We start from the raw sequence: 26,086 nt of genomic DNA on the forward strand, positions 1-26,086 counted from the left end.
TGGCATTATGAACAACAAAGAATACTGGCATGAGGACGCATAGTCTGCATCCAGAAGCATAATTAGCTTTACTGTTCAACCCTGAATAATTTTAAAATTAGTTAAAATAGAAGAGAACAGTGTAACTGAAATGCAGATGGAGTGACCAGTTAGCTCCTATTATCTAAAGCAACACAGGATACAATACATAAAAACAGTGTTTTGCTGTACAATAAATCAAGGTAATATGCACACCTTGGACATAAAAAGGCTACCTTTATAAAAGTTGGAAAAAAAAAATCCTTAAGTGTTGGACTGACCTACAAGAAAAGGCTAGTGCTGTAAAACAGCCAAGATGAAAGATTATCAACAGAGTAATCTCCAAGGTGATTCAAAGCAGACAGCTAGGGAAAGTGCTAGAGAAGTTTAAGATGAATATTCAGGATTTTTTCTTGGAATTTGGGGACTACATATAGTAGTACTGCCATTGACAAGATTAGTCTGTATTAAACTAAGGTTTTTTCTGAAGAATACTACTGGGAATATCCTGCACTGCCAGAAGACCAACTAGGACCTAGGCAGCCTCAGATACTCACCACAACCTGTCTGTATATCAGCTATTCAAACTGTTACAGCTTATTCAAAAAGCCTGTTTCTCATTATATTGTGCTTTAGTCACATACTGTCTGTCCTTGGTCTGGTGCCACTTTATCTCAACTGTTTGAACAGGAACGCTGAAGGAATTTCTTGAAGACTAACTATAATGCCCAAGGATGTCATGATCCAAAGGGCCTACCTTAAATGGGTCATCACAAACAGGCTTTCTTGTTTTCAGTTTACCTCCTACTTTGTCACACTGAAGAACTCTACCTGCAGTTCAAAATTAATTTTAGTTGTGAACTAATGAGCATCAGCCAAAAGTTAAAAACATTCAAATACTCTTTTCATACAGTGAAATATCTGATGTTCTGTGCATCATATACCAAAATTATTAATTATAATCATGTTTAACATTGAAAAAGCTTCCTTAGCCAAAAGTTATCTGAAAACATTTTTAGCACCATGACTCTGACTGAAACACATACTTATGTGTTCAGCGAGTCTGCATACACAAGCAGCCATGGAAGCTGGAATTCAAATGAAAGTGGTTTGTCACAAAAACTGCAGAAGTGTTTTGGTACTGCATCCCTTGCTTCAGTGGCAATAACTACACTTCTGTGGGGATAAGAGTAAGTAGATTTGAGACATTCCGAATTTCTGTTTGAATTAAATTCCTTGCCCTACCACACAACCCCAAACAACATCAGTAAAACAATTTTAATTAAGCTAAAGACAATATCACAAAGATAACAGACTTTCAGACCTGGTTTTAGTCTCAAATCCACTAGTTACTACTTTAACAAGTACACAGGCTTACTCTTGCTAGAAAGGTCAGTCAAGAATTATCTTGTCCCACTCTTGAGACAACCAAGGCACAAGCCCCCTTTTTCACAGGCAGAGACAGGACCCAGCTAGATCTCTGGACAGATACCTAATACAGCAGCCATATTAATTTTCAGAATAAGAGCCTTTTGTCCAACTATCAGGCAACAGGACGTGAGCAGAAACAGGACTAAGTCCATATAAGCAGCACTCTGGAAGCACCCAAGAACCAGCTCCTTCGCTCATCCTCTGTTGTCACTTCCACATTTTCTTCAATTAACTCTGAAACAATCCGAGTGCCAAGATAAACTTTCCAATCGAAATTCTAATGTTTGGATGCTTAGTATCTAGAAATATTGATGAGAACCTCACCGATTTCTTCTGAAGAGTTGCAGATAGCATCATCATTTTTTCTCCTTAGGACCCTACCACTACTATATAAAATTCTTCCACAAGACAGGTAGGATCCAAATAGGAACTTCAGTACTTTCAATGGACAGCTGTGTGAAATAGTCTCTTGCAAGTCCAATTCTAAGACTTCTTATGCTAAGGGATCAAAAGGTGGCAGTAACAAGACAGGTTTCTTGTTACCACCACAGGGTTTTGTGCTTCGAAATTTAAGTTTCTTAGTCTGGGCCACAAAATTGAATTATTACAAAAGAGGCAGAGAGGGAGGTAAGTACTTCAACAACTCCTCATTTTCTAATTGTTTACCTAAAATGAGGACTAAGTGTAAGCACCTGCTGCTGCAGCACCTCAGAAATATTAGAAATAGGCTTCAGTAGCCAGTAACAATATTAGACTACAGAGTAGCAAGTTTTAAAACTCAAAATTTAGGATTAACTGCACCAGCATTGATACTTAACACCCTGCAATTTTGAAAGAGGGATGAGACCAACGGGATGTCCAATGAGCAGGAGTTGGACAGATGAATCAGTCTCAAAGTTACAGTCCTATCTTCAAAGCTGTTAGCAGGCTGAAAAATTTATGAACAGGCTTCTTCAGAATGAGTTGCAACATATCTGTCCATCAGAAACAGACATTCCTCCTTGTGATTTCACTTTGCAAGTAATAAAATCCAGACTGCACTGCAAACAAAGAACTGCAGTTCCCCCCCCTGCTTGCTCTTGCCCTGAGCACTTTGGCTACAGAGGCTGCTAGTTTTTTGATGCTATTTTAATCTCTCCTATGCTTCCAACACATGTTGGATCTCTCAGAAACTTTCTTGTAATCTATTTCAAAGTGTGCTTTCTCAGACAGACCTAGTCCGTACTTCCATACCTGCTGTTGAAGGTTCACATAACCAATCGGTTTGGCTCTACATCATAGCAAATTAACGCTCAATACAAACCAAACTAAGATAGCCTGAGCACTTTCGACATACTAAATTGCTGACACAGTCCAAACAACTCCATTTCAGAATTAGTCACTCACGTAAGGTGGAAACTGAAATTTGTGCCACTATGAACTTTTTATCTCAACTGACTTCAGCACGCTTGTGTCTAAATAAGGACTTCACAAGAGATCTATTAGCAGTGATCAGCTTTGTAGAAATAGGACGTGTTTCTCCAAAATTCATGTTCTTTCCAAAGACAGACAGTGGAATAGGATGGTATTGTAAGAACATGGTGAAATCTTAACAACATAGAAGAGACTATAGCTATAAGTACCTAGAATTTAGTTTTTAAAAAAATGGAGGAAACAATTTCCAGGTAATCCAAGGGATAACTACCTTTTCCTATTATAACCTCCTGCCAACTCTTCCTTCTAAAGCACTTTCAAGTTTCCACTTCCCAGGAGGGGCAAACAACATTAGACATAGCACAGACCCAGTTCTGAGCTAATTAAAAAGGAATTCCCATACAGTGTGCTAGATACTAAACACCAGACCAAACTAAAAGCAGTCAAGTACTACTCTGATTATAGCTGTGTTTAAACTGTTTAGAGTTTTTGCACTTGTTTAATTTACATACACTTCTTTGGACTTTTATTTTTCCCCTCCTTCTGCACAAAGACTACTATCATTTAAAAACCCACAAACATTTCCCTAACTCTGCAGTCTGTATATCAACAGTGTGTTTGCTGGTGGCCCTATTTCACTTAAACCCTGAACATCAAGAGTCCAGTTTGATGTGAAAAATCCAAAAGGTATTTAAAAGACCAAACTGTAAACATACAAACTCCTGTATTTTAAAATACATTATACAGAAAAAGATAAAGACAATTGCCAAATCTAGGAAAAAAATAGTATCTATATTCCATTCTATCCATATCATTTTTCTCTCAAGGATTGTGGGAAAGCAAACAGATTTTGACAAGGGCGTTTGCTTTTAAAATAATTTAAAAATTCACTTTGCAAGATCCAAATTTACGGTAACTAAAGCCATCTGAGCAGTATATTTTCACAGATGTTTGCATCAGACTAACTACAACATATCAGTACCAAAGCTAGTTCTCTGTTATCTGAACACTGAGGTTAATAGCTGCAAAGTTGGCTGCTCTGCAAAAATAAAGGCTGCTATTCCAAAACATATTTTCTACTTGAAAACACCAATTCCTATTCCTCCAGAGAAACTTACGTCCTGATGAAGCAAGCCATTTCTGAGGATATTAAACTTTCCTAACTTAAACAGTTGCAACACAAACAAGGGAACTGAATTATATTGTACAGCTTTGTATCTTGCACTTCCCAACCTGAGGGTTTGACTTACACTTGCTGTACAAAAAGTAATTATACATTTGTAAAACACAAAGCCAACACGCATTGTTAAGTTGAACAAACTGCTTCATATGACATCATATGGATGTTAACATGGACTACTGGCAGACTAGAACATGGATCAAGTCTTTAGAGTTTAAAAAGATACAGTTTCCAACTAAGTCCAATCTAGAAAATGTCACTTATTTTAAAGCTTTATTATATGAAAAACATTTACTTGGAAATACTTCCTCAGCATAAAGACAACCCACCCGTCTCAACGCTGCTTTTAAAAGTGCCTGCTTCACAACTTGATGAACAAAAGCTTAAGGATGCAACAACGCAAGCACTTTTCTCTGAAGCATCTGTACTACTTTGGCTGAAGCTTCTTAAACAATTAAGCTCAAAACAGACACTTGGCTTGAAAACTTGCAGCCCAAGTGGTTAACATACACACCAGTTGGGCAACTGAAAGCGAGATCTTTCGACAGGAATCAAGCTTAAGTGGTGCTACCTAATGTCTTACTCCCCTGTGTCCTAGTAAAGAATTTAGAAGTATGTGACCACTATATGTAAATACAGAGCATTACCAACACATTTCTTCCAAAGACACCCTGCAAAATTACAGGCCATTACAGATCCAAACTCCAGGAAAGTTGCGTACTTATGCTAGAGAGCTGACCTCTCAATCTTCTTGATTGACTGTGCAGTCCAAGAAGTGCACTGACTTCAGTAAGCAGCTTCCTAACACTGGGTGAGTGAACTGTATTCATACTGTCAAGAGGAGAAAACACCTGATTGACATTCATGTATAGCACATGCATCACCTGCACTGCACTAAGAGTATTACAACAATATATATACAACTGATTTCTCAGTTCTGGGCTCTCAGACACAGACTCTTTTCACTTCACTTCAATCCAGGTTAAAACCAAAAGGTTTCATGGCATTAGACAATATTTATTTCATAGAGTATTTCCAGTGACTGATGAGACTCATCTGGAAAGAGATAAATGTTCTCCCTTAGATTAAGATCAGCAGTTTTACTGAAGGAATGCAGCCCATCATGAACATGAAAGACAAATATGCAAATTTTCATACTTTCTGAAGAAGCAAAATACGTATCAACTTGCATATCATGTCCACCGATGGGTGGTAATGCAAAGAAATTTTGTTATATACAGCTTAATAATTTTAACCATGATTTTAGGCATTGTCACCATATCGTGCACTGAACATTCAAATACTAAATCGTTGTCGTACAATTTTTGCCAGCAATGCCCAGAGGGGCTGCAAAAGTAAGCAAGATGTCTCTTCATGTCACTTCACCCAAACAACTCCCCAAAATTACTTCTCTTTTGCAACTTTATCTCCCTGCTACTACAATGCTTGGATTTTTAGTTACTCAGCACAACAACATACTCCTCTAATGCTTTTAGAATAGAGTTACTGAAAAGAGCTAACAGCAACTATTGCTCCTTTTTCAGACCCTTTTCTGAATAAAATCAGAAAACTATTAATGCTCTACAGGTTGCGTTTTCTAAAGCACAACACTCCAAATGTTACACACGAAGCTCAGTCCTTTGAACTACTGCTTAGTAACTCCAGAAGATGTTTTCTGTCCAAAGCTCCACAGTGTCAATATCCAAGTTAGATCTACAAGTAATCCAGTGGGGTAAGTTCACTTCTTAGAAGAAGATAGTAGAAAACAGCAAGATAAGAGACTAGACAATACACATCATCTCCTTGACACTCGGGATCAAAGAAAACTACACTTGACATCCACAACCTATAAGGCACAATAACCTAATAATGCCCCACATCAATAACAACTATGGAAAGTAGCTGCACTGTCACTCAAGTCTACTAGTAAGCCTTCTTCTGCACCTTCTGTCTGGTGCGGTTTCCTCTGCATCACTTCTTTCAGGGAAAGTGGCATACGTGTCATGGAATAACCAGTTGGGTCCCTACGGTTAGCTTATACAGTGTCATTAGTGCTAGTCAGACATTGAATTAGAAGCCAAGATACAAAACAGATAAAACTAAGACCCTTCACCCAATCAAACTTTTTTTTCACAGACACTACAACAACAATCATGGAGGAACACTGAAGAAAAAATCATGGTGAGTATTTCAATAGGAACAGGAAAAAAAAAAAACAACAAAAAAACCCCTGTGCTATTATTTGGAGTCTCCACATTATACCATCACAGTCACAGTCCTATTAGATACTCTGGGGTAATGTGGGCATGTGGCTAGATACGAATAGCCTCTGCGCTTCCACCATTCAGGAAGAACTAAAAACCAAACAACGTAATAGCCACAGATGCTTACACAAAAGTGAAACTAAACTGATACAAAGGCAAATTAATTCAGCTTGGTTTCCCCAATAAGACAGTCGATCCCTCTTCTCTTCAATGAAGCTGTCCCAAGATATGATAAAGTGCAGAGCACCATGACCCTTGATCTCTGCTTGACAGTAGTCATCATTCAAGGCACAAGATACTTTGTTATCCTACCATGTCTAACAGACTGTTCAAAACCCACAGAAGACAGCTAGGCTAACATCTATACTTGCTATTTCCAGGAGCACACACTGATGAATCCTAGACCCTCATACTGTAAACCTGACCCTAAACTAGAAAATGACCATTCAGACGAGGTTCCTGATGAAAGACCTCCTAGTGCTTTGACACCAAAGCAAGAGATCACATGCCAATATATGGCTGAAAAAACATCAACATTTATCAGATTATGACCTATTCCAGACAACGTATTCTACAGGAAGTCAGAGGACAGGGAAAATTAAGTCCATCATAATTCTGAAGGAAGTTGCAGACTTTTTAAAATATATATCCATAAACACCATCAATACGTCAATGAAAAGCAAGCGCTCAGTTCCCATCATCTAGACCAACTGCATGGATTCAAGCACAAGAGAAGTTTTCACTGAAGGACACGTGCAATTGAAAGGCCACAAAATCCTCATTAAAGGACTCCAGAAGAGCTTCAGCCTCCCTACCTCCCACTAGACTCCCTGAACCTCTAGAGCTGAAAATCACCTCTTTCATACTGGCTACAAGGGCTTCTATTGCACAGGCATTGCATTAGTGGATTCTACAAGCCAGAAAACCATTTCTTAAACACAACATACCTGGAAGCAAAAGTGAGATCTATGCAGACAAAGTAACTCAACCAAACAATATTTTGGGAGTTTGTTTTGGGGTTTTTTGGTGGGTTTTGCTGGGGGCTTTTTTGAGGCCTGAGGACACTAGGAGCTAACAGTGTGGTCAGGTGCATTTAATGTTCCATTGTCTGCAAGTGTTAAGATCTTATTTTTAATGTCAATGGTTAAGTACCACTTTGAACTAGAAAGCTTTTGAGCAACAGGCACAACTCCTCTCAAGGTTTGGGAAGCGGGTGGTTCAACTAAAATATGGCCAATTTCCCTGTTGGTTTAGTTGGGCTTTTTTAGCACAAATCTGTAGTTATTGCAAATTTTTGTTTTATTTCTAATTCAGTTTCAGTCCTATACACTGCAGTCTTCACTAGTCAAGAACTACAACCTTGCTTTACATTAGTTTTCTGCAGAGAAGCTATTTTAAGTTAATGACCATGCCCATTCTCCCATTAATGTGTTTTTTCAGTCATGTACTCAGCACTCAAGTTTTTTTTATGGCACTTTGTTTCACATTATGCTCAGCAGCCCATGCAACACATTGAATTTTGCAACCAAATAGCCAATGGCCACTGGCAGACTTCCACCCTCCCTTTCTCTGTATTATTGGAATAAATCAAGGCTTATTTGCACAGGGATGGCAGCAAAAACCCTCTGCAACCTACAAAGTCAAGTTAACCCCCTTAATTATCAGTGTCAAGTAGATTTATTACAAATCTCATTACACTTGATTCATTGTTAGCTAGGATCACATCAGGTATCTCAGCATTTTGCTAGAAATCCATACTGAAACAGACTGAGGATTATCAACTGGCCAAAAGACTACTGGGTAATAGTCTGGATAAGTGTTCCTACCTAATAAAACTACAAAAGGAAAGGAGACAATTAGAAGATTTCAGAGCAATCCTTTTAGCTACTTTAGAAACAGCGTCAGTAAAATCCAGCATCAGCGGTTTAAACATTATCATCAGTATAAGAGGACTTCTGTAATACTCTAGAAAAAATATTGTAACTTCACCTGAAAAAAGAATTTGCATTTCAGTGGTTCAACTTCATTCCTTCTTCTTTCAGTGAGTCTTAGATGCTTCTAACAGTTTCATAGTACAGCTTTATTTCAAGTTAGAGTAATGCTTCCAGCCCTCTAAACTAACAATTTGGTCACCAACTTGTGATCCCAGAGATTCCTGATACACTCACAGCTGTTGGACTGAGTATTTATACATGAAACAACTGACGTACTTCCATCTGGTCTTCATGACAAGAGGATGACTGTATAGAACGGCAAATCACTACTGCTTCCAAACAAAACTCAGGGAAGAGGAAAGGGAAACTGCTGAGTTGGACTGCCCTTGACCCACGACAAACAGACAACTCAGCTGTCACTTATGGTTTGGTCATTTGAGAAGCAGCAGAAAGTATATCTGAAATGAGACACCCTATTCAGCTGAAGCTCAATCTAGTCCATGGATTTTTTTACCTTCCTGGAAAGAGATTTGGCTTGAGAAGGGGGGAGGGAGAAGGCAAGAGTATAAGCCAAATTCCCAAGAGAACTGTAAGCACATTTCCATGGAAAAGATTGATTTACCAGCTGGAAAATCTAAGTTTGGAAGAAGGCTGATCCAGGAGTCAAAATGTAGATGCAGGTTTTAACCATGCTCATTATTATTTTACATAGGGTAGTCAAAGACAGACACAGATACAAAATCGGCTTCATTCCAGAGTACAGGGGGAAACCAGGGAGAGAAAACAAAAAAAAAAAAAGAAATCGTTGTTTTGCCAGATGGCTTATACAGGGACCACATGAGGATTCAGGAAGGCCAAAGTTAGAAAATAAAGCAAAAAAACGACATTGGCAATGACTGATACAGTGTTTTGTTGAGGGGGAGGAATGAGAATACTTCCTGAACAGGTAAGAATCAAAAACAATTACCATTCCCACACAGGAACAAGAAAAACAAAAGATACCATTTCCCTGCATATTATTGCCACAGAAGATAAGGACAGAAGTCAAAGGGAAAAGTGGAAAATCGTTTTCTACATCATCAACCAACTCATTCTTTCCATTCTAAATTCCAATGCCAACTTCCTCAGATTTCATACTCCTCTTAACTGACAAAATATAGTTAAAACATCACTATGCTTACAGCCTCCTGCTTTTTAACTGCACTCATCCACACCAACTTAGTTAACATGCCTATCAGTTGCATCATTACCTGGTATTTATCAGTGGTTTTAGATAAAGTGATTGCGCTCCTTCAAATTTTACAAGTTTACCCAAACTATGCTGTTTGTTGCAAAAAGCTGAGGATCAGAAGTTGAGCAAACATATAGTGTTGGATGTGATACAACAGTAAAATCACACAACACAAGCATACTTTAGAAATTCAGTATCATTTTATAAGCTGCCACATTAGGAGCCACAACTGTTTTCTGACAGAGGTCAAACCACTGAAGAATTGTAGTGAAGCAAACCTTCAGTTAAACAATTCAGAACCCCAACCAGCAATATGCAATAATAGTAAATAAGAGAGGCTACCACAAAAAGAATTTTGGGAATTATTTTGGAGATGTTGAAAGTACAGCTAGCTGCTTTAGCACAGCAGATCCTGGCTTACTTCCTTTGGTTACCCCAACCTAATCTAAAGCTACTTAAGCTTTCTTCACAAAGCTGAACTATTTCTTTGCTTCACCATTTGAGATAATTACTGTTTGCACTAATGTTAGTTTACATATGTGAAAAAAGGACTACCAGAGCTCTTGCAGTTCTTCTGAATCAGTTAATCAGCAACCTAACTCAAAACCCTATCACTTACACGGTTTAGAATCTAAGGATGGTTTCTCCCAGATGCCAAGGAATGATGGGATTCTACAGTATGGGTTTATCAAGCAGAAACCATTTATAGTAGTAGGTACGTTAGGAGTTTTCCCAACATCTCTACATTTAGGGAGCAATACTCTGCAAAGTTTTTCTCGCTCTTGTTTAACTCAACACTTTAGAGCTCTTCATCTATATATCTTAGAAAACAGGCCCAGAAAACCTTCTGGAACAGCTAGTCATCTACCACTAACTAGGCCACAGATGCTGGTTTGGAAAAGATGTCTCTCCAGTTCCAAAAAAAGAAAACCCTCTTTCAAACATCTTAATTATGGTCACAAAGTTTTACCTTAAAGATGAAATGTGCAGGTTCACAGTCCATTACAAAATATTAAAAAACCCACAACAAATAGCAACAAAATGTTCCTAATTACTCACTGCTGCCCTTATGCAGCTCAAAGTCTGAATACAGACATAAAATGACACTACATGTTCAAGTTACACAAATATTTAATCCACAAATCTGTAAAAACCTGAGAAACTGAGGTATGACAAAAGTAGGTAGCTTATTCAGTGAGATATTACTAGATGAAGAATACAAAGGGATGCATTTGGGAAAAAAAGCAGTGAGGAAATACATAAAACTTTAGTACGAGTATTATATTAACGATACTTTCATGAAACTAGTCATTCATAGCAATGGGAATTTTCAGAATCAATTCATTGTTTTAAACTTGCCTGGTCCTAAAACTTTAAAATTCATGTCATTTACATCCTAAGAAACCAGTTCTTTGCCATTCACCTTTCTCTTGTAAATGACTTTTCAACTCTCAAAGTTCCTTAGAAGAAACCACTTCAACATCTGATGAATGACCATCTGTCAACAGTAATGACAGATTTAAGAGTCTCCAACACCAATAAATCAAACTTCAATTCTCCTTAGTTTTCTGGGATTTGCTCAAATTTGAGAAGATTTCATAATGGATGGAAGAAAAACATTTTTTTTTGAACCCTAGTCCCACAACACAGACGAGACAACTGGAAATTTTTCCCGTTTGAAGTAAATGCTATCATATAGTCATGTTCGGTTGCACTGATATGCTGTAGTTTGGGCTGTATTACTTTTGTGGCACTTTTTTTTCCTACCCTCCCCATACATACACAGTTCCACAACATATATCCCATTCATCTATACAAACACCTTGGAAACTCTAGGGATACCAGCTATAAGAAAAATCACCAGTCTGTCAAAAAAACAAAAAAGGAAGTGAACAGTGTAAGTTATTAAACTATATTAGTCTAATCTGACTGTAGCAAGTTTTGCTTCATAGGCATACTACCTGAATAAATCAAGAAACTCATTTGGACAAAACTGTTTTCACTGCTAACTCCCAGATAGAAGGGACAAATTACAAAGTACAGGGCCATTCTTCAATAGTTGCATTACAATCTAAAGCAACTGGAAAGATTTGTTCTACATAGAAAAAAAAAATGCAGTCGCTAAACAACAGGATAACTACTTATATTTGGTCTGTACATGAGACTTACTTCAAGCACAAATGCTGCTTGAACTAGAATTCTCTGGGATCTTGTCACTTTCTGCAAACACAAGATGACTACAACTTGAGAGGCCAAAATTCCTTGTTCTTCCTCCTCAGATTTCCGAATTTTTTTTTCTTGCCACTGAAAAGCACTAAACATTCAAGCAGGTAGTCTACAAAACCAAAAGAAGTCCATAGGAAACACTAGAGGAAGACGTGAGTATTAAAGACAGTTTTTTGTGACAGATCTTCAGGTACAGACCATGCACAATCTATTAAAGTACTACACACCATTTAGGTCTTCAGCAGCAAGCCAGAGCCTCTCCACTTTTTTTAATCCTGAGAATAAATACCGAACCTCTCAGATAAATTCAGGCTTGTATCATGCGGTCAGCAAAAGAAACCATAACATCACATGAACTGGCTCACAGTTGCCATCAAGAGGTAAAAAAATTCAAATTCAAGTACCCTCTGCAATATTTTTCCCTCACAGGTACAGATAACCTGAAATGCATTCTGCTTTTGAGCCACTTGTCTGCAGAAAAAAGCTCAAGCTGCATGCAAAGGAAGTAGAGAAAAACCACAGAAAAAACATTCTAAAACTAAACTTAAAGCCTTATTTTTATATCAGACATTTCTGCAGTTTCTCCATTTTCAGCACACTGTTCCTGGCAAACCTAACACTAAGCCCCACATAAATGCAAATAAAACCCATGCCCTCAAAGGCTATTCCAAATCTCTGTCTACATCCAGAGAGGGCAATATTAAAAAAATTTCAAATACTTCTCAGATAGTATTTCTTACTGTAGGATACTTGTCTAAATGGACTGCTTCTCCAGAACTCTCCAAGTTTAGTCTCACTTATCATATTTTCTCTTTAGGGAAGACTCAAAGGCTGAGAGTCCAAATCAGCTCCAACACTAACAGAGTACATTAAGTTAGCACCTTGCACTTTTATATAGATACACAACTTACATTTCCCAAATGAAAACATACCATAAGCAGCTCAATAAAGAAAGAGACAAAGCAAAAATAGTTTTATGTCAGAAAATATCTGGAAGAATAAAAGCCTCACTTAAAAGAAGCAGATTTAAAAACAGACATGGTAACATTTTGCAACATTTAAGCAAAACCTGCTAACAGTTCAGAAATTGCCATTAACAGATGCATATTACATAAGTGTACGCAGATTTGCAGATCCTTAAGATAATCAGCCTGGATTGCTGAAGCTTTTAATAGCAATATTTGTGGGTTATTGTTTGTATGTCATTAGTCTTTGCCAGGATAGCAGCAGTCAAATTACATTCAGATTGGGGTCATAAACTCACCAGCAACAATCAGCAAAGGAGTAAGAAGTCACAGGGTTACTCTAGGAGAAGAAAATGTCCAAAGAAAACCGGGTAACACCATCAGCTGGATAGTCTTAAACTATCATGAGACTATATTAACTGGCCAAAATCAAATAAAATGCACATAATTGTTGGTATCAGCTTTGTACTATCTTCCATTTAGCTCAGCATTCCTACATAGTTGTTTCAGATTTACTCCCATTACGTACAAAGAGATCGGTATTCCTATTCTTTTCAAATTCTTCTAAATGATGGTCACTTTAAGTTCAATCACTTAAATGAGTTTTTGCTTTCTGTTGCTAGCCCCGAATCTGCTATTAGAACCCACTATCTTTAACTACTGACACAATAAAATTAGGAATGGCTGATACCATCCAGATGAAAAAGATGATCCAGAACAGCTAAACAGAAACAACAAAGATTCTCCCTCACATAAGGGGTCTAATAAAGCTTATTTTCCACACCATCTGCTATCCTAAAGCAGAAAAATTGCAGTTCAGTGGATAGCTATTGAAAGCTTCTATCAATGACTGCTTGTTAACAGAGGCAATAGGATCAGAACCATTCTGGACTATGGCTCAAAACATAGCATCCACATCACAAGTTATCAGAGTTGCCAAAGCTTCCTCTTTGTTTTAATCTTACTGGTAACATGCTAGAAGGAGTCCTGATGACCACATGCAACACTGGAAGACTTGAAAAGCACCATAGTGATCCTGTCCTGAGAACCAATACTCCAGAGAATTGCTGTCCAGACTATTGCCAGTAGATGAACCAGATTATTTCAGAGTCATGTTCTCAGCCACACTGAGTACAAAAAAAAAAAAAATGGCATCCCCTACACTAAATTACACAGCCCTGGGCAAAGCATTCATTCCACTCCTGCTGACACATCACTTAAAACCTCATAGACATTTTAGTTACAAGGTAGATGGCCATCAAGTGTAAACATAATTTCTGAAGGATTTCTAGATTCTAAGTAGGTAGGTAGCATTCCAAAAGAGTCTGCTTAGACCTAAAATGATAAAGCCAAACTTAGCAAGTTTGTCCCTCTGAGTGATTTAGAATGAGTTATCCCCATAAAAACTGCTTACTGCTTTAGATGCATATTAATACTTAAATAGCTTCTGGAAGACAAAAAAAAAATACCACACCAGTCCAATTTTTAGCACATTACAGTTTCCATTGCTGAAAAATAAACTGAGATCATGTTAAATTGCTTGGAATCCAGGCAAAGAAACACAAAGTGCTGCTTGGAATTATCTAGGCAAATTTGGAAGTGCTTTAGAATAATCTGGGTATATGTAATGCACCTGTCATCACCAGGTGAAGATGACAACTGGGATGAAGTTCAGAAGTATGTTTGAGAACTGAATCTGAATTCTTCTGGTCACTGTATTGCATCCCAGTTATTTTACTCTGGCTTATAAGAAAAAAAGATTTGGCAATATCTCTAGTGGTTTTGTTGCAATGCTCTCCTTTTGGGTTAAGAGGATAGCATCACACAGCATAGAACGTTAAAGTTTATCCTTTGGAGCATGGAGTGAAGGAGTATTCTGCAGGTTATGCACATAAGACAAGAAGTAAGCAAGGTCCCTCTCTCACAGATGACCTCAAGTGAGCCACAGATTCAATCCTAGTCACCTCTTCACTTCCCCCAGCTCTCCCAAGAGGAATAATGAGGAAAACCAAAACCACACATTGAGAAGTGCTGGTATGACGGTTTCTAAATAGGCTGAGGAAGCTGGAAATAAGGCAGAAAGAAAGGTATCTGTAGTATCTTGACCAGAAATATTCTAATACTGTCTAAGGTTCAGTACATAACCTAAATGATTCCCAAAATCAGCTAGCAGTCAGTCCTGGGGACTGTAAGCAGCTTCCATAAAATACTTAAGACGACAGTATAAAATTTGAGTCTCATTCACTAGGACAAGAATTTTAACACCATATTTGAAAAGATTTTCAGATGGCTTGTTAGATAAAAGCCTTTAACTATTCAGAGAAATCGATTTTCAATCAGCACTACAAATCCTACTATTTAGAATAGGAATTGCTTGGAGTATACTGGAAGAGTGTTTTTCCAGACATCATGTACATGTGTCATGATCCAAGTTAAAACCATGGAATTGTTATCTAAAGTTTTAAGAGTCAAAACCAGTAACTTTCTACCATCTGCTATTAAAAAACAAAACCCACATGCTCTGCCAAGAGAAAGTCCTGTGTCCAGCTGCAGAAGCACTGCAAACTTGCATAATATTTATTATTTTTCTTATAGCCCAAATGTTACAGCCATTATGTAGACTAAAACAAGCTTGAAAATGTGAACTTAAAGACTGAAACAGAAAAATACTCTTCCTTCAACTCAACCACAATTTCAAAGAACCAATTAGTGATCTCAAAAAAAAGTTACTAATCATTACAGGAAATAAGAGTTTCTGAAGAGATGCATGACAGGAAGCATCAAGGCTGCCACTGCTTAGCACAAACTTTGTCACACACAGTATGATGACCTGGATGACAGTTAGAGCTGTGCTGTTTAACAAACCGCTAGTATGAAAGAAAAACAGCCATGACAAAATAAGAAAAAGAACGTGGAGCCCAAAGGGGTATTGCTAACCAAAAGGTACAGAATCTACAGTGCACCATGCACTGCATCCATGGAGACTACCACAGATCTGTTACTGCTTGTTTTATTTATTACTCTGCTAGACAGCTCTCAAAGGACTCTATACAGGATGTCTCTGGGGAGTTTTATCAGGTGGGGGTTTTTCCCCCCTTTCAAAGAAAGATTATAGTCCTTATACTTTTCCTTAGCCCTCAAAAGTTTAGTTATGAAGCTGAGTGTTTTTATTTTAAACCACAACAGCCCAAACCAAATCTCATTTAAGAGATTTAATCCTGCAGCTCTCAAACCCACCCAAACTGACAAATAAGAACCTGTTTATTTCCATAAGAAATGCTGCATTTTCAGAATGTACTTATCCGATTATATTTATTGCCTCGCAACCAGCCAGTTACAAATTGAACCACAGCCATCTCCAAAAGCGATATCCCTTTGAGGTAAGATTATTTTCCTAAGTAGAGGTCTCCCAACAGCTGCAGCTCCAGAATGTACTTTAAAGCTCCCTTCTCTCTTTCAGGGTCACCTTTGTAAAGTCTGAGGGAGCCTAACCACTGTTTATACTTCTGCAGGTAATTAGTCTGGCTCCTTTCCCATGTCATTTATCAAGTTGTCAATTGTATCAATTACAGCACAAACACTCGGGAATAGGGCTGGGTTTTGTTCTTTAGGCAAAGGAGAAATTTTTACATCAGAGATTTGAAGCCAGTAAGTACCAGTAACTTGTTCTACCCTAGGACATGGAAAACCAACAGGAAATTTAGACATTACTGCACAAAATTTCAAGCTCCCTATGTGTGCACACTTGAAGACACTTGGAAATCCAGTGTAACCTGGAAGTGCTATAAACCCATTGTACGCTTATGGTTTTACAGCTTTTTGATTTAAGTATTCTGGAATTTGTAGAGCTGAGAACAGAAAAAGAGCTAATAAGGACAGAATGATGTTCACAGATTGTCACATACCTTTATTAATCTGCATTTGTGACAATTATACATCTGACGCAGAAGTAGCCATGAACAGGAGGCTCGCTGCTGCTGTTACAGTGGCTGTAGCCACATATAGTAATGCTCACAGACTAGTAATTTAAACACTGACAAGAGTAGGCATGGGAGTTGCCATACTGCATTAGACTTGAGCTTGATCTTTCAGTAAGAGTTTTATAAAATATATTTTTAAGTATTCAGAATTAAACCACAGTTAGGGCTTTCAAAGAATGTGTATTTGTTTCAGGATGTTGACTATTCCTCCAGAACTAGCAGAATGTAATCTTTTTCCAACAGCACTTGACAGAGAGATGAATTCCAGGTCCACACTCCTCAGCTTCCTCCGGCTGCACAAAGGTTTTGATCTGGTTTTCCACTGGGCTTTAATGTAGCTTGTGCTACATTACGACTGTGCATCAGAGCTAGCATCTTTGCAGTCAGGCCTCCTAGTGAGCAATCTGCAACCAGAAAGACTACAGGATGCCACAGTTATGCGATACAAGACCTTTTTTGGTTGTCAGACTTGAACGTGCAGCTTCTGAAACATTCCCAGCTCAGCCAGTCCAGAAAGCAATGAGATTTTTAAGAATTATACTTTGACTTCAGTAAACTGATATTTATCATGGTGAGCCTGCAGTGGAGCCTATACTCCACAGTATAGAAACTACATTCCATTGTCATCTGCTGAACTAAAAATCAGTATTAAATATAACTTTAAGTCTAAGACATAAAGGTAGGTCTAGTTAAAATCTGACATGTCACTAGAAGTGAAGATATACATCATATCCAAGCAACTTCCTGTACCGTTTTAAGTCAACTTCTATACATTATTACCCCAGAAAAATTCTGACATATGGAAATATTATTTAGCACCTCACTACTTCCTGTAAAAAGTGACGACCAGTTGCATTATCATTTTTACCAGAGTGCACTACAGAATGTCATGGTTCACATTTGGTTGTGGCATTATGTTTGTTCTCCTGGTTTTTCATTACTACTGCCTATATAACTAAAAATCCATTTGTAAGTTGGAGTATTTGTATAGTACACTTGGCCTACAGTTAACAGTCCGCAACAGAACTGCATACAGGTAACCCACACTAATTTACTACTCAGATGATTTCAACAAAAGGTAGCTAAATTCATTCAGCTTCCCCTCAAAGTAGTAATGAGTACAGCATACTCTTCTTGCACCACTTTCACCTTTCAAATTCATTTCTTACCCCCAGAAGCTCTATCTTGCTTAGAGACAGCCTTCAACCTCCTTTTCCCCTTCAGCAGCTCACATGAAGCACAACAACCTAGCACTGCACTGAAGCCAGAGTAAGAATGGCAAAGTGACATATTGGCAAGAAGACGCATTCGTGAACTGTAAGTGCTGACCAACCCACCCTTTCTGTCAAAGGAATACAAAGGACAGGAGTGATACAGCACATACCAGACAAGCGGTGCTGTTCTCCAATGAACACAGGTTACCAGGAATGCGTAAATATCTTTCCAAACAGTTTCTAAATCATGCTGCCTTTAAGAGAAGACACTGTCCAAATGGAAGAAAAGTCTTCAAATGCCAGACAAATACACAGTTCAAAAAAGAGTCCAATCTACCTCCGTATCACCAAGTGCACTTTCATATTTGAACTTACTAATTTGAATGACAGAACCCAGAGCAATAATTCTAGATACAAGATTCTGCAGTCCTGCAAGTGACTGCACCACCCTGTATTGTTCTGTACACTAGAAGTTAAATTACAGTCTTGATTTAAAACCAACTCAAACTGAAAAAGGGTCTCAGAGGATGACATATTACCCCTAAGATTTGGCTTCTACAACTATGTGACTCTTGCTACTTCTGGCATAAAAGTATTTCTTCACATAGATAAACAGTGAAACCGGAAAAGGCATCACATTTTAGCCGCAATGTTACCTGAACCATACAGAGGTGACAAAAGACTCACTGCTCAGAAATGTAATTTAAAAAGACTAACCAGTAACACAATTGTACAGGAAGTTATTTTAAATTAAAATAGAAAGCAGCGGCAGTAACCACTTTTGCCAACTTCTACCTAAAGATCATAAAAGCAGTAACCCTAACTAATACTTCACTCAATTTGAGAGATGTGCTAATGACAACAGTAGGAGGCACACTTGACTCAGAATAACTACAGTTGAGACGAGTATATACAATGGGCATAAAAGTATCTGAAGGCTAACACTACACTAACAATTTCCTTACAGTAACTGAAGCTGAGCACTGGCCCTAAGCAGTTGCTGCTGAGCTCTTCACAGCTCCACTACACTTACAGCAGGGCGGATATTTCACATTTAAATACCTACATCCAATATTTAAACTAGGTTCAGTTATAATTTGCTTCATATAGACAGGCCACAAAGTAAACTAGGATAGTCCATCAGTCGCACCTTTGTTCGGATTTTTCTACACATCTACAAGCAACCTTGAAATACTCAATTTCTTCAAATCAAATCTTCCCATCTTCCAAATCAAATCTTCCCATCTTCCACAAATCAAGAAAATATAGAGTCTCGGCCAGGACCTCCTTTGCTGGAGATACCAAGAACACCATTAGATCACCCATAGAATTTCAGCTCTTTCTCCTTCTATTTGCTCCACAGTTCAGTACATCAAGGGGCATTACAAGGCAGTTCGAGAGCCTTCTTAAGGATATGGAACAATATTCTCCAGAGTATCATGAGCAACTTGGGAACCCAAGCACATTTTATAAGCAGCATCCAAACTCCCTTTGAAAGGAAGTATATTGAAATTCTCAGATTTTTACACTTTATCACTACACAGAGCGCATACATAAAAATTAGATATAGTTGCCTTATTCAGCATTAAAAAGTCATTCTGCCAGAGACCATTGCAAAGTCTTCTGTGATGTCCTTGATCCACAAGATTCCTACTACAGAATTTGCTCCAATACTGAAATGCTGTAGTTCAACTGAGCTGCAAGCAGCTGGCATTTTGCTTCCTTCCAAACAGCAGAGATTTTAAAGAAACTTACGCATTCTAGGTATGCTAGAAAAGCCCTAAAAGAACATACACCCAAAGACTCTGCAAAAGTACCAACTGTTCTCACCACATTCTGTTATACATCTTGCAATCAAGAACTGTGATAAACCTTTATCAACTTTGGACAAGCCATGAGAGGAACAACTTTGCCTGCATAATCATGCTAAGCAGCCTCATTCCAGCAGCACTGTTTAGAAGACTCTAGAGAGGAGGGACACCTAGGATTGCAGCACTTGCTAGCATGAATACAGAGAAGAAAAGCTCTGTGATTGCTAAGGAACATTATTTCAAGACAATTAAAAGTAACCATCAGTTAGTTATGGTTAGTGTAATACAGCATGGAAGAAAATCATTCACATTTCCCTAATAAAATAATTATGCTTTGAAGATTCACCAATCCTCAAACCATGGCATTCTGGAAAACCAATGACATCTAAGTTTCAGTCCATCTTTGTGAATCCAGATTGTATTTTATACAAATCATGCATAACGAATACCACTAATTATATTTTCCTAGAGAAAGAAGAGGATGTACCCATCATACCAATAAATACCAAGTTCCTCCTTTTATTTCTAGACGCAAACAATAAAGCAGGACTTGATCTTAAAATGTTCTACTAGCCGTAGAGTCTAGCTACTTTAACAAATACCTTTAACAGCTATAAAATTTATATTGTTGCTTCAAACTTGTAATTTTGTATGCAGTCTCCTTACGACAGGAAAACTACAGCCTTCAGAATAATTCAACCCACAAGGCACTCTATGTATCTAACCTCCAAGCAAAACATCAAATATTTCCCCCTTACAAATACATTCATTCATGCTTTTTGCAATCTGTCATTTTAAATACCACTCATTAAATTCTTTAATCAATTGAAAGCTCAGCAACATGCCCTTTATAAATGAGCTTCTTTAATAAATTACTTCAAAGAAGGTGCTTCTTTAAAGTTTGTCCACATGGTACTGATGATGGCTAGGACACTTCAACAGAAGCAATGTCAGTGAAAAGTGACTGATGCCAAGCTTGACATTAGTTTCCAATCAGTAAGTAAAGTGTGAAGATTAAAACAGACTTCAGGAGGTAAAGTCAAGGAACTCCAAAATTGCAAAGATTAAAATTTCAAGTAAGTCATAATTTTGGTGCATTATTAATCTCTTCTCAGTTCAAACTGCACATGAAAAGCTCAAGCAGAGCCCATCACCGAATCATTTCACCTTTTCAATTTAAAATTAATGTTCAGAAGACCACCACAGCAAGTACATAGCTAGCATGCAGGAGCAAGGCATGCTTAAGGGTCACAAAGAAAATTGGAAGCTTACTTCCACAGTCAGTAAGCACAGAATAATGGCAATAACATAATGAACCAAGATACTGGTAGAATGCTTGAGCAATCATCCAAAAGCAAAAATGAATACAAATCGAGAAATCTCTTCATAAATTCTCTCAGTTTGACTGGAATAGATATAAAAGTGTTTTTGAGGGGAATAAAGTTTTGGTGCAGCTCCTGCAATCAGTCATTTGTGAGCAGCTAACTGCTTAAAAACCCCACGAAGACTTCTGGGATTTTGACCCAATACTCTTTTGTCTGCCCTAAATTGGATGGTCATGTACACAATACTAATGCACGAACTCCTCTATGAACTGCACCAAAACCCAACACTACAAACAAGCACTACGCTTTTCATTGAAAGCTGAGGCTCTGAAAACAAGCTAGTACACCAGGTATTTGTTTCTGATACTCCAAGCTCTTCCCACTTCTTTTAAGGTTGTTGCACAGCAACCTGCGTCTCGGTTATACAAGCTCTGACTTGCGTGAAACTAAGAGTGTTTGCTCTTGCCATTGTTAGACTGGGCTTTTACAGAACTCTGGCTCTGCTCAGGTTAGAAACCTGGTGGAAGACTAGTGTCTTAGTCCAGTTTAACCTACCAGTCATTTGGAAAGATTAAACTTCAAGGGTTTTTTTTAAAGCTTCAGAAAAGACAATTACTTTCTTCCTTTCCTTGTGCCTGTACCAAGTGTGAACCCTAGAACTCAGAATGAAAAAAACAGCTTTGCAAAACTAAGCTATGTGATGCACTACATGACTCTATGTATATTCTACCATCTACAAGAATCCACTGCCTAAAATATATGAAATGTCTGTGAAATTAACATTTTAGTACTTTTTTCTAAGAAAAGCACCTAAACAAATTTTGAATAACTAAGGCTTGCTCAAGTTGATATTCACATTTTCCCTCAGCCTCCCTGAAGCTGTGTACAAGTATTTTTACAATCCTCCAAGCTACCTTTTGGAGGCGTAAAATGCAAGACACTGTAAGAAATGGAAGTGTAGTACATTTTCTGATGATAAAAGCTAAAAAATTCTTCAGAGAGCAGAGTATTTAAAAGAATTAAAACTGACTCCAAGGAAAGGCTGCACATTTCTTCCAAAGGAGTGCCGTAGGTAAGGTCTGCAGTTCCCGGTCTGAATAAAGCAGACCTCGAGTTGATGGATTTTACCTCCCTCAAGCACCCAGCCTAGCACCTGGGAGAGTGTCTGCTCTTTGGTAATTCACAATTTTTATTTACTTATTTTACCTGCAGCTCGCACCAGGCGACTTCCACAGTGGTGTCCGTATCCAGTCCTTTATACACAGTTTTGAAAGAGCCTCTTCCAATCTCGATGTCAAACTTCAGGAAGCGACCATCTGGGGAGATGCCCACTGCCTTGGTCTCAAGCTCTTCGATGTCTTCCTGCTGTGTTCTCCGCTCCTCAAATTCCCGGCTGGCAGCTGACGCGCTGCCAGCGGCACTGGTGGGGGGTAGAGCGGTTGCCTCGTCCTCCTCCTCCTTGGGCAGCAGTAGCGGGGCGGCATCCTTCGCGGCCGGGGGCTCCTGAGCAGACTGTCCTTCGAGGGGAAGCGGTGCAGGTGGCGGCGGCTGCTGCAGCAGCGAGGGAGCCTGGGCGGCGCTGAGAGCGATGCAAGAAGTCCGGCTGGCACCCTCGGGAGGAGAGACCAAGGGAGCGGCGCTGCCTCCCGAGACAGGGGCCGAGGGCGCTGCGGGCTGCAAACTGGGTAGCTCCAAGGCCGTAGCGTTGGAGTCGCAGATCACGCTACGGCGGAAGAAGCGGTGCTCGGTGGCTGCCGCCCCTCGGCTGTCCTTGTCCATGGTGTGGCGGCGGCGCCGGTACTCCTCACTACGGCCTCCGCTCCCTGCTCCGCCGCTAGCTCCACCGGCCCCGGAGGCTCCGTGGTCGGCGGCGGCGGCTCCCAGCTTCTCCCCGATGGAGCTGTCCGAGCTGGAACCGTTCTTGGGCGGCGGCGGCGGAGGAGCCAGGAAGCGAGGGGCCGGGGTGCCGCTGTCTGCGGCGCCCCCCGACATCATGCCCCGGGGGAGCGCTGCGAGGGCGAGGCGGCGGCGGGGAAGGGGGTGGGGGGAGGTGAGGGAAGGGGCCGGTCACTGAGCGGGGAGCGCGCCTGTCCGCGGCTGCCGTTGCAGCTGCAACAGAGGAGGGTCCCAAGGGCTCCTTACGGCGGAGCTGGGAGGCGGCTGCTGGGGAGGCTGAGCCGGCGGGGTGGGTCCCCGGTCAGTGTCTGCATCCATCCTGCAGCGGGGAGCCGGGCAGCGGGGCCGACATGGAGCACCAGGAGCGGAGACGGGGCGCGGGGATGGGGGCGACGAGGAGAGGAAAAACCCAAGCACCGGGCCCGGACGGGGAGGGAGGCGCCCCGAGGCAGGGCCCCGACGGGGGAGAAGCCGGTGCCTCGCCCCGCTGCTTTAAGGCGAGAGGAGCGCGCTGCAATTATTCCCCGGCGATGGCGAGAAAGCGGGGCACGTCCGGGTGCCCCCCCCCGGAGCGAGGGCCTGCGGGGAGGGGAAGGGGGCGGGAGGCGAGGTAGGGAGAGAAGGGGGCAGGCCCCGCACGCCGGCCGCGGAGGAAGCTGCCGCGCTCAGTCACTCGCACCGGGCGGGGGAGGCCTGGGCAGGCCCAGCGCTCTCACCCCGGCTGAGGGGGCAGGGGAAGGGGGCCCGGGGGCTCAGCCCCGCCTCACAGGGGCGCCCATGGCGGCCGCGGCCTCCACCTCCCGGCAGGCAGCCACCGCCCGCGCGCGGCCGGGCCGCGCTCCCTCCAACAGCCGCCGCCGCCGCCTCGCACGGAGCCGGAAACCCTCCTCCTGCCCCCCGCCCGCGGCTCGCAGCCTCTCCTCACCGGGGGCCGCCCGCCACAGGTGAGCCGAGTCCGGGTGGCGCCCCGCGCCGCGGCGGGGCGGGGAGGAGGGAGCGGGAGCCGCCGCGGCCGCCCCGGGGACGTCTCCGCGCTAAATGGCGACGGGAGCCCGAAACCGACACACAGGACGAGGCGGGGGGGTGGAGGGTGGCGGGGGCAGGGCCAGCGCCGCCGGTCACGCCCCCTTCCGCGCCCGCTCTGCGCACGCGCGCCCGCCCGCGCTGGGGGAGCGGCTCGGCCCCGCGTCTCGCCGCAGACTCGGAGGTGGCAGCTCCCGTCGTGCACCGCGCCGCACGCGGAGCATCACGGGAGTTGTAGTCGCCGTTGGTGGGCGGGCGCCGGGCCGGGCCGGGGACGCTGCCCGTGGCTTCCCCCGGGGCAGGGAGGGAGGGAGCGCTCAGCGTGTCCAGCAGCGCTCAGGGTCGGGGGGCCGCTGTGGTGCGGGGGAGCGAGGCTGCCCCCCAACTCCTGCTCTTTCCGAAGCGGGGCGGTGGCGGGGCGCGCAGCCACCTCCGCCGCCGCCGCCCGCCCGGCCCTCGGGGCCGCCTGGGCGGGAGCTGCCGGCCGCGGCGGGTTGGGCCGCAGGAGGTTCAAAAGGCGCTGAGTCTGCTACCGTTGCTTGTTTCTTCAAGTCCTATGTTACACCTATTTAATATGTTATCTTTGTGTTTCCAAACAGCCTTTAAAATTCTTTAAAATTGTGGGTAACGATAACTCTGTGTACATGAATACTGTATGAACAAGTGAGGCTTTTCCTCAGTTTCGGTCATCTGAAGAGGCACTAATCGGCCGGGCAACCTAAAATGCAGTAACCACCATGTAAACACGTGCACTCCATTATTTAAAAGAAACGGGATTTGCAGCCTTTGCCCTGAAAATTACCAATGTGCTATGGCCACTTCAGTCATGACCGCAGCTCCTGCAGCCGAATCACGGTTATACAGCAGCCAGAGGAGCAGTGGGAGCCCATGTGAACACTGTCACAAATCGGGCATTTTCAGGTTAACAAAGCATTAGAACACGAGTCATCTATTTTATTTATATCATGTTCCTCTTTTGTATTAATAAACGAAAACCAAGCACTTTCCTTCTTACGAGAGCAGTCTTTTGAAGTCAACGGGAATGTACTGAGGGCGGAGTGAACAATTTGGTACCATGACTTTCAGGCAACTACAAATCAAAAATTACGTTCAGGGAAAAAAAAATGAGGAAATTTCCTTATGTAAATAATACATTCCCAGCAAACACACTGGCATTTCAAATACTTTTTTAAAAGTTACTTTTAAACCAGCAATTTAGAGGAAGTTGTGTGTTGCTGATGTGAGGCCTTAACTCCTTCTGCAGAATGTAACACAAATGGCCCTTTCAGACCTCCACAGCCCCCAGCCACAACATACCAACCTGAGCAATTCTCACATACTTGTATTCCTCACATATAAAATTTAATACCACATGGTAATCAGAATATTGTTGTTTTCTGTACATCTTTCTGTACTACTTCTCTTTGTAATAACAAACAATAATTATACAGTCTTCACAAAGAGGACAAAATGTACTTCATTTTACAACTCTTCAGTAAAGACTTCTGCATGGTTTAAACCTTCTAGAGCTTGCCTTCAGTGAAAAAGTATATTCGTTAGTGTGCCACTTCAACCGCATCAGCACAAGAGTAGACACTCTGCAAAACAATGCTGAGCAGAACAGAGTAATTTCATTAGCAGCAAAGAGTGACTGGATCGAAACTGATTAACTCACAGTTCAGCCTGCCACACCCCGCTGCACTGCCAGCACCAAGGGCACCAGCCATTGACCATCAGCATCTCCTCTGATACCAAGCAGGGTTCAGCTTCACTCAACACTTTGCTACAGGTATTTGTGCATCTCTCTAGACACCAGAATGAAGATTCATTTGCAGCATCAGCAGGCTTATCCATGCTAGCTTTATACTGTTAAGAGTAGGAGGACATAGTAGCAGAGCTTCAGCAAGGCCTGGCAACCAAGGCCCCATTACCTACACTGGTCTTTGCCACTCCATCTTCACCACTGTTGTTGCCTTCTGGAGTTACGTTAAAGAAGACATCTGCTTTCCTCCACTGCCTGTTGCATTTTTACTAACCCTTTGGATGGGGTAAGTAGGAGTAGATAGCAAACCTTGCTCCAGCTTGATGCCTGATGAAACTTTGTGAGCATATACCTAAAATAAGACAGTGATAAATCATTCCTTGTGGTGTAAGCCTACAGAGCTGTTAGGTGAA

The 26,086-nt window shown here is 41.3% G+C and overlaps 2 protein-coding genes across 12 annotated transcripts in view; one reads left to right on the forward strand and one right to left on the reverse strand.

Annotated features, from left to right (window-relative positions):
• WNK1 (WNK lysine deficient protein kinase 1) overlaps positions 1-23,954 on the reverse strand; it is a 105,364-nt gene extending 81,410 nt beyond the window's left edge. For 5 of the 11 annotated variants that reach the window (XM_074826157.1, XM_074826156.1, XM_074826152.1 and 2 more), the window contains exon 1: positions 22,199-23,953. In XM_074826157.1, coding sequence (XP_074682258.1) covers positions 22,199-22,987 — 789 coding nt within the window. In that variant the 5' untranslated portion in view covers positions 22,988-23,953. Of the gene's footprint in view, positions 1-22,198 lie in introns of all 11 variants that reach the window. The other 6 variants (XM_074826159.1, XM_074826160.1, XM_074826154.1 and 3 more) reach the window with 3 other exon arrangements.
• Positions 23,813-26,086, forward strand: part of NINJ2 (ninjurin 2) — a 76,703-nt gene continuing 74,429 nt past the window's right edge. The window contains exon 1 of the mRNA XM_074826167.1: positions 23,813-23,832. The gene's annotated coding sequence lies outside the window, so the exon portion shown is untranslated. The remainder of the gene's footprint in view (positions 23,833-26,086) is intronic.

Source organism: Strix aluco, chromosome 5 (assembly GCF_031877795.1).
Source record: "Strix aluco isolate bStrAlu1 chromosome 5, bStrAlu1.hap1, whole genome shotgun sequence".
NCBI lineage: Eukaryota > Metazoa > Chordata > Aves > Strigiformes > Strigidae > Strix > Strix aluco.